Here is a 10000-nt window from a genome sequence, read left to right as displayed (position 1 = left end):
GCATTGTGAATGACAGACACCAAGACAACGTACCGTGCAACCATTTCCAACTCTCTAATTATCGACTACAATCATAGAAGTTCTTGATGATGTCACTGCATGTGCAATAGCTTCCCCCTTTCCACCCCCACGTCAAACCAATAAACACGCTGACACATAAACTGGTCCGCAGTGATGGATCTGCGGACGACAGCTGCGACTTACCAGCAAGCAGAAATTGTCCGCCCAGAGCCATTTATCTGCGGGATCAATCTTCCCCAGCCAGGGTGACTGGTGGATTGCCTCCTTGGCTGTCACCGTGATGTCTGACACGGCAGGATTGGACAAGGCAAACGGCACGCTGATCCACTGGTGGTTGGAGAGGGTATAGAACCAAGACATTACAGCCGAGAATCCATAGCTAACAATTTTGGTCGTAAAACTCACCAAACCCAGGAAGATGCAGAAGAGTTGGACTACATCTGTGTAGGCGACTGAGTAGAGTCCTCCCACGAGGGTGTAGAAGATCGCAATCAGGGCTGAGATCAACACTGACATGTTGATGTTTATGTCCACAATCACACTCAGAGTGGCTCCTGTAGGACCAGTAATGAAAAAACCAGTTAGATAGATAGATAGATAGATAGATAGATAGATAGATAGATAGATAGATAGATAGATAGATAGATAGATAGATAGATAGATAGATAGATAGATAGATAGATAGATAGATAGATAGATAGATAGATAGATAGATAGATAGATAGATAGATAGATGGATCAAGGAATCTGAGTACTAAGTGATGTAATCTGGCAATAGCATAACATGGTTTCCACTCGTAATTTTTTTGCTTTGTTTTGAAACCAAATTAATTCTGACTTTAAAAGTTCAATTCAATGAGAAACTACCAACATGCGTTGTTATTAATTACTTGTTTATTTAATTTTGAAGCAATTGTGTGTGGATGGAGTTGATATTGTACCACTTATTGTATATACAGGATATCACCAGTATGATTAATCCCAAATGTATTTTTTGTAAAAATTTTTTTTGCTTTCTCTGCTTCACTACTATGAGCAAATAAAATAGCAGCAGACCAGAATATTTCTCCCATAATAGTGAGTATTAAGAGAAGACCGCTCCCGCCCCCCCCATCCTCTTTCCATAGAGTGGTTTCCACTCATAATTTATTGCATTATTTTGAAACTGGATGCATACTGACTGGCAAATTAAAATCGATAAGAAACAGCCAACACGGCAACAAAAGAGCACATTTTATGTTTTGTTATTTATGTCCGTACTTTGGAAATAATTGTGTGTGAATATAGTTTATATTGTAGCACTTGTTGTATTCACAGTATATCACCACCATGAACGAATGTGATTTTTGTGGTTCTTTTTTTTTGTTTTGCTTTCCCGGTTTTCAATGTTTCCCAGTTTTGATTGTTCACCTACTGAGAGCAGATAAAATAGCAGACCAGAAGATTTATCCCATGACAGTGGGACATCACATCCTCTTTCCATAGAGCGGTTTCCACTCATAATTTCCTTGCAATATTTTGAAACCAAATGTATTCTGACTTTAAAAGGTTAGCTTCGATCTATAAACTGGCAAGTTAAAATCAGTGAGAAACTGCCAACACAGCAATAAGAGCATATTTTCATGTTTTGTTATTTATTTCTGTTCTTTAAAAGTAACAATGTTTGAATATACATTATATTGTACCACTTGTTGTACAGTATAACACCACCATGTCACCATCCCGAATGTGGTTTTTGCAGATTTTTTTTTACTTTGTCTGCTTCCCCAGTTTTGAAGGTTCACCTAATGAGAGCAGATGAATTAGCCGCAGACCAGGAGATTCCTCCAGCGGGGATGAAGAGAACACACCCCATCTTCTTTCCATAGAGTGGTTTCCACTCATAATTTCTTGCATTATTTTGAAACAAAACCCATTCTAACTTAAAAGGTGAGCCTGGATCGAAGAATTGCCAACAGAGCAACAAGAGAGCACATCTTTATGTTTAGTTATTTATGTCTGGTCTTTAAAAGTAATGGTGTGTGAATAGAGTTTATATTGTAACACTTGTTGTACACATAGTATATCACCACCATGAATCCACAAAATGGGGTTTTTGCAGTTCTTTCTTTATTATTTTTTCTCTGCTTTCCCAGTTTTAAAGGTTCACCTACCAAGAGCATATAAAATAGCCGCAGACCATAAGATTCCTCCCATGACATGGGGTTGAAGAGAAGACCCCCACCACCCTCTTTCCATAGAGCGGTTTCCACTCATAATTTCTTGCATTATTTTGAAACTAAATACAGTCTAACTTAAAAGGTGAGCCTCGATCTAAGACTTGGCATGTTAGAATTAATGAGAAACGGCCAATAGAGTATGCAAAAGAGAACACATTTTTGTGTTTCACCTACCAAGAGCATATAAACCCATGACATGGGGTTGAAAAGAAGACCCCCACCACCCTCTTTCCATGGAGCGGTTTCCACTCATAATTTCTTGCATTATTTTGAAACTATATACAGTCTAACTTAAAAGGTGAGCCTCGATCCAAGAGTTGGTATGTTAGAATTAATGAGAAACGGCCAAGAGAGCAAAAGAGAACACATTTTTATGTTTCACCTACCGAGGGCAGACAAAATAGCCGCCGACCAGAAGATTTTGCAGTTCTTTCTTTATTATTATTTCTCTGCTTTCCCAGTTTTAAAGGTTCACCTACCGAGAGCAGATAAAATAGCCGCAGATCATAAGATTCCTCCCATGACATGGGGTCGAAGAGATGACCCCCACCACCCTCTTTCCATAGAGCGGTTTCCACTCATAATTTCTTGCATTATTTTGAAACTATATACAGTCTAACTTAAAAGGTGAGCCTCGATCTAAGACTTGGCATGTTAGAATTAATGAGAAACGGCCAATAGAGTATACAAAAGAGAACACATTTTTATGTTTCACCTACCAAGAGCATATAACATAGCCGCAGACCATAACATTTCTCCCATGACATGGGGTTGAAGAGAAGACCCCCCCACCACCCTCTTTCCATAGAGCGGTTTCCACTCATAATTTTTTGCATTATTTTGAAACTATATACAGTCTAACTTAAAAGGTGAGCCTCGATCTAAAACTTGGCATATTAGAATTAATGAGAAACGGCCAAGAGAGCAAAAGAGAACACATTTTTATGTTTCACCTACAGAGGGCAGACAAAATAGCCGCCGACCAAAAGATTTTGCAGTTCTTTCTTTATTATTATTTCTCTGCTTTCCCAGTTTTAAAGGTTCACCTACTGAGAGAAGATAAAATAGCCGCAGACCATAAGATTTCACCCATGACATGGGGTCGAAGAGATGACCCCCACCACCCTCTTTCCATAGAGCGGTTTCCACTCATAATTTCTTGCATTAATTTGAAACTAAATACAGTCTAACTTAAAAAGTGAGCCTCGATCCAAGAGTTGGTATGTTAGAATTAATGAGAAACTGCCACACATTTTTATGTTTCACCTACCAAGAGCATATAAAATAGCCGCAGACCATAAGGTTTCACACATGACATAGGGTTGAAGAGAAGACCCCCACCACCCTCTTTCCATAGAGCGGTTTCCACTCATAATTTCTTGCATTATTTTGAAACTAAATACAGTCTAACTTAAAAGGTGAGCCTCGATCCAAGAGTTGGTATGTTAGAATTAATGAGAAACTACCAAGAGAGCAAAAGAGAACACATTTTTATGTTTCACCTACCGAGGGCAGACAAAATAGCCGCCGACCAGAAGATTTTGCAGTTCTTTCTTTATTGTTATTTCTCTGCTTTCCCAGTTTTAAAGGTTCACCTACCGAGAGAAGATAAAATAGCCGCAGATCATAAGATTTCTCCCATGACATGTGGTCGAAGAGAAGACCCCCACCACCCTCTTTCCATAGAGTGGTTTCCACTCATAATTTCTTTTCATTAATTTGAAACTAAATACAGTCTAACTTAAAAGATGAGCCTCGATCCAAGAGTTGGTATGTTAGAATTAATGAGAAACTGCCACACATTTTTATGTTTCACCTACCAAGAGCATATAAAATAGCCGTAGACCATAAGATTTCACCCATGACATGGGGTCGAAGAGAAACCCCCCACCACTCTCTTTCCATAGAGCGGTTTCCACTCATAATTTCTTGCATTATTTTGAAACTGTATACAGTCTAACTTAAAAAGGTGAGCCTCGATCTAAGATTTGGCATGTTAGAATTAATGAGATTGATTGAAACGGCCAAGAGAGCAAAAGAGAACACATTTTGATGTTTCACCTACCGAGGGCAGACAAAATAGCCGCCGACCAGAAGATTTCTCCCATGACAGCGGGGATGAAGAGGAGACCCCCCATCCTCTTTCCGTAGAGCTGTTGGAAAGGATCCAGCATGGTGACGTAGCCCCGTGAACGCATGGGTTTGGCGAAGAAAAGACCTCCTGTAAGAAGTTTGAAATTCTATCAACAGGATTTACAAATACTGTACCAGCCGTTACTGTTACCAACCAATCTGGTTTTGACTCAGTTTAACCATCTGTCCATTGTCTTTACCACTTGTCCTCATTAGGGTCATGGAGACTATCCCATCTGACTTTGGGTGAGAGGTGGGGTACACTCTAGACCAGAGCTGGGCAATGACTTTGACTCGGGGGCCACATTGGTCTAGGGGGCCAAGGTGAGTGTTTATAATTTATATTTACACATTTAGCTGTAAAAATCTTTGGGTCCCTTTTTTTCCAGGAACACTAATACCAAAAGTCGCAATGTCCGCTAGAGTTCTAAAAACGTTATGACAGACCACCTCAAAAAAACGGAATGGAATTTTACAGTTTTTTACTGAATGGGACCGTTCGAATAATTGTTTATCACATAAACTTTGTGTTACATTGAGTACCCGGTGAGAAGCAAAAGCTGTCTTTGAAACCTACCAAGAGTAAGGCTTGTAAAACTCCAGTGTGTAGGGGGGGAAGCAACATGAGGGTGTTTCTGCGTTTCTTTCATGTATTGTAGTCAACAGAAAGATATTGTTTTATCCCAAGAACTACAAAGCGGAGAGAAGGCAGGATCTGCCCAAGTTCCAGACGACCTCTTTTTGAACTCGTTTACGACCTCTTTTTTGAACTGTTTTACGACCCCTTTTTTGACCCGACCTTTTCTGTGAACTGTTTTACGACCTTTTCTGTGAACTGTTTACGACCCTTTGGAAGCAGCTGTTGACATGTGGTCAGAGAAAGTCCAAATAAAGGAGGAGGCATACAATCTTTTGCCAGAGCGTGCTGAGACACTGTGCAAGGGTACAGTGTCCGGGCGTCTCTCCTCAAATTGAGCCAAATTGAATTCTGTCTCTTGTTTGATTCTTTGCTTCTTGTCTTGTTTAATAGATGTAATCGGTGTTCGAACCTGACAGGGACACCCAAAATGTACATGAAAATAAAGAAAGTGGGATTTACAGCTCTATACTCTCGGCAGGGTCCTTGAGGGTGCATGGGAGTTTGCCCAACCAGTCTACATGTGTTTTGTGGACTTGGAGAAGGCATTCGACCGTGTCCCTCGGGAAGTCCTGTGGGGAGTGCTCAGAGAGTATGGGGTATCGGACTGTCTGATTGTGGCGGTCCGCTCCCTGTATGATCAGTGCCAGAGTTTGGTCCGCATTGCCGGCAGTAAGTCGGACACGTTTCCAGTGAGGGTTGGACTCCGCCAAGGCTGCCCTTTGTCACCGATTCTGTTCATAACTTTTATGGACAGAATTTCTAGGTGCAGTCAAGGCGTTGAGGGGATCCGGTTTGGTGGCTGCAGGATTAGGTCTCTGCTTTTTGCAGATGATGTGGTCTTGATGGCTTCATCTGGCCAGGATCTTCAGCTCTCGCTGGATCGGTTCGCAGCTGAGTGTGAAGCGACTGGGATGAGAATCAGCACCTCCAAGTCTGAGTCCATGGTTCTCGCCCGGAAAAGGGTGGAGTGCCATCTCCGGGTTGCGGAGGAGACCCTGCCCCATGTGGAGGAGTTCAAGTACCTCGGAGTCTTGTTCACGAGTGAGGGAAGAGTGGATGGTGAGATCGGTGCGGCGTCTTCAGTAATGCGGGCGCTGTATCGATACGTTGTGGTGAAGAAGGAGCTGAGCCGGAAGGCAAAGCTCTCAATTTACCGGTCGATCTACGTTCCCATCCTCACCTATGGTCATGAGCTTTGGGTTATGACCGAAAGGACAAGATCACGGGTACAAGCGGCCGAAATGAGTTTCCTCCGCCGGGTGGCGGGGCTCTCCCTTAGAGATAGGGTGAGAAGCTCTGTCATCCGGGAGGAGCTCAAAGTAAAGCCGCTGCTCCTCCACATCGAGAGGAGCCAGATGAGGTGGTTCGGGCATCTGGTCAGGATGCCACCCAAACGCCTCCCTAGGGAGATGTTTAGGGCACGTCCGACCGGTAGGAGGCCACGGGGAAGACCCAGGACACGTTGGGAAGACTATGTCTCCCGGCTGGCCTGGGAACGCCTCGGGATCCCCCGGGAAGAGCTGGACTAAGTGGCTGGGGAGAGGGAAGTCTGGGCTCCCTTGACCCGACCTCGGATAAGCGGAAGAAGATGGATGGATGGATGGATGGGATTTACAATATTAACTACGAACAATAAAACACTGAATATTAACAACGTATGAACATCTTTTACTTCTCAGACCAGCTCCTCCATAGTTGTGTATCTTTTACAATCAAGCAAAACACAACAAAGGTGTAAAAAAACACCTACAATATGATATATTATCACGTAAAAATCTGCTTCCGCATCGGTTCCTGACACAGGCGTGACGTACATTACCGTAATAACTCCTATAACACCCAAAAGCGCATATTTTGACCATTTGAATACTTTCTATAGTTCAAGACTATAGAAAGTCTTGAACTTTCTATAGTCCGTTTTGATGTTAAAGGTCTTAAAGAAATGATATAGAACGTCCGGCGGGCCTGATTGAAGAGCTTAACGGGCCGCATGTGGCCCATGGGTCGTACTTTGCCCAGGTATGGTCTAAACCAGATTTACGCTCATATCTGTAGATTAGGATCAAATAAACGGGCTCTAATAGCCATTTATGTGGTAAGGAACCATTTGGGAAGCTAAATGCTAGTGGATCACGATGTTGTCCCCGAGCAGATCAGCGTATTAATAATGGAACGTTTTATTAACCACAACAATCATAAAGCAATTCATTTCCCTCTGACATTTACTGTACACACACTTTCTGGGGTTGTAGTTACCATAATCAAAGTCCGCTGACCTTCTAGTTCTATAATTGAATTGACTTAAAAGAAAAACAGATCAATGTGACTAGTTTTCTTCCTGCATGCTTTTCAAGCCTTAAAGACTGGTAGTCCTTACCTAGTACCAGACTGAGGGCGTATCCAAAGGGCGCTTGTGCCCAAGCCAAGCCATAGTCAGGCAAGTAGACGTACTCAGCCGTCCCGTTAATGTAGCCCCCACCTACCCACGTTGCTGGAACCACATAAACAAAGAATATTAATGGCTTCTGTCCTGTCGCAGCCCCGACATGTGGAACACACACCCGTCATCGTGAAGACGCCCACGAACAAGCCAATGTCGCGACCCCCGACCATGATGCTCTCGCTCCGTTCTCCGCCGTCGCCCACTCCCGAGTTCTTGTTCTTCCACGCCGCCCAAAGGCCCACGAGCAGGATGACCAGGTAAAAAAGGACGATGGCCACGAGACCCTCGACGTGGATGGTCATCTTGTTCCGTGTCCTCAAGCGCTGCAGTTGATCCGGGACTGGACTTTCATCGAGGAAACTGCAGAGAAAGAATTGTTCATGAGATGTTCTGTGTTGCTACAAAATGCTGCTGCTAGACTTTTGACAAGAACAAGAATTATATACATATATACCTATATATATATATATATATACCTATACTGTATGTACCTTTATATACATATATACCTATATATATATACCTAGACTGTATATACCTTTATATACATATATACCTATATATATATACCTAGACTGTATATACCTTTATATACATATATACCTATATATATATATACACCTATACTGGCTCACCTGCACTGGCTTCCTGTGCACTTAAGATGTGACTTTAAGGTTTTACTACTTACGTATAAAATACTACACAGTCTAGCTCCATCTTATCTTGCTGATTGTATTGTACCATATGTCCCGGCAAGAAATCTGCCTTCAAAGAACTCCGGCTTATTAGTGATTCCCAGAGCCCAAAAAAATCCACTATGGACTGGACTCTCACAATATTATGATAGATCCACTATGGACTGGACTCTCACACTATTATGTTAGATCCACTATGGACTGGACTCTCACAATATTATGTTGGATCCACTATGGACTGGACTCTCACACTATTATGTTAGATCCACTATGGACTGGACTCTCACTATTATGTTAGATCCACTATGGACTGGACTCACACTATTATGTTAGATCCACTATGGACTGGACTCTCACTCTATTATGTTAGATCCACTATGGACTGGACTCTCACTATTATGTTAGATCCACTATGGACTGGACTCTCACTATTATGTTAGATCCACTATGGACTGGACTCTCACTATTATGTTAGATCCACTATGGACTGGACTCTCACTATTATGTTAGATCCACTATGGACTGGACTCTCACTCTATTATGTTAGATCCACTATGGACTGGACTCTCACTCTATTATGTTAGATCCACTATGGACTGGACTCTCACTATTATGTCAGATCCACTATGGACTGGACTCACACTATTATGTTAGATCCACTATGGACTGGACTCTCACTATTATGTTAGATCCACTATGGACTGGACTCTCACTATTATGTTAGATCCACTATGGACTGGACTCACACTATTATGTTAGATCCAGTATGGACTGGACTCTCACACTGTTATGTTAGATCCACTATGGACTGGACTCTCACACTATTATGTTAGATCCACTATGGACTGGACTCTCACTATTATGTTAGATCCACTATGGACTGGACTCTCACACTATTATGTTAGATCCACTATGGACTGGACTCTCACTATTATGTTAGATCCACTATGGACTGGACTCACACTATTATGTTAGATCCACTCTGGACTGGACTCTCACACTATTATGTTAGATCCACGACGGACTGGACTCTCACTATTATGTTAGATCCACTATGGACTGGACTCTCACTATTATGTTAGATCCACTATGGACTGGACTCTCACACTATTATGTTAGATCCACTATGGACTGGACTCTCACTATTATGTTAGATCCACTATGGACTGGACTCTCACTATTATGTTAGATCCACTATGGACTGGACTCTCACTATTATGTTAGATCCACTATGGACTGGACTCTCACTATTATAATAGATCTACTACGGACTGGACTCTCACTATTATTAGCCTACTATCAAAATGACCTTTAAAGTCTTATATAAGTGTTATAATGAAGGCAACACATGATGTAAGTGTCTATATTAGCTATAGAGCTACAACTATGAGAAATGCAGCCAATATTACATACAGATAATGTGTCATGAGACATGCAAATATAAAGTAAATACAAAGAGGATAAAAGTAAAGGATATTAGATGAGCTCAAATATAGCTACAAATGTGGCATAATGATGCAATATGTACATACAGCTAGCCTAAATAGCATGTTAGCATTGATTAGCTTGCAGTCATGCACTGACCAAATATGCCCGATTAGCACTCCACACAAGTCAACAACATCAACAAAGTTCACCTTTGTGCATTCACGCACAGCATAAAACGTTTGGTGGACGAAACGAGACAAAGAAAGATTGGAGGATTTTACATGTAAACAAACTGTTGCGTCGCAGTCCACACTATGGTGAGTTCAAGGACCGGCGAAATGAGTAGGACAAAAGGATGTTCGCCAAATAGTGTCATCAGTGAAGCATACACACAAACATATTCAACATTTCTAACAATTGG

At 41.8% G+C, this 10000-nt stretch overlaps 1 protein-coding gene across 1 annotated transcript in view; it reads right to left on the bottom strand.

The window, feature by feature from the left end:
- LOC133663763 (high-affinity choline transporter 1-like) overlaps positions 1-7763 on the bottom strand; it is a 24271-nt gene extending 16508 nt beyond the window's left edge. Inside the window, 5 exon segments of the mRNA XM_062068463.1 lie at positions 205-348; positions 427-575; positions 4306-4461; positions 7391-7504; positions 7575-7763. Of these exon segments, the coding sequence (XP_061924447.1) occupies positions 205-348; positions 427-575; positions 4306-4461; positions 7391-7504; positions 7575-7758 (747 nt within the window). The 5' untranslated portion in view covers positions 7759-7763.
- Between the last annotated feature and the right edge of the window lie 2237 nt (positions 7764-10000).

Source organism: Entelurus aequoreus, linkage group LG13, assembly GCF_033978785.1.
Source record: "Entelurus aequoreus isolate RoL-2023_Sb linkage group LG13, RoL_Eaeq_v1.1, whole genome shotgun sequence".
Lineage (NCBI taxonomy): Eukaryota > Metazoa > Chordata > Actinopteri > Syngnathiformes > Syngnathidae > Entelurus > Entelurus aequoreus.
Note: the sequence above shows the minus strand (reverse complement) of the source record. Positions and strands in the feature narration are given on the sequence as shown.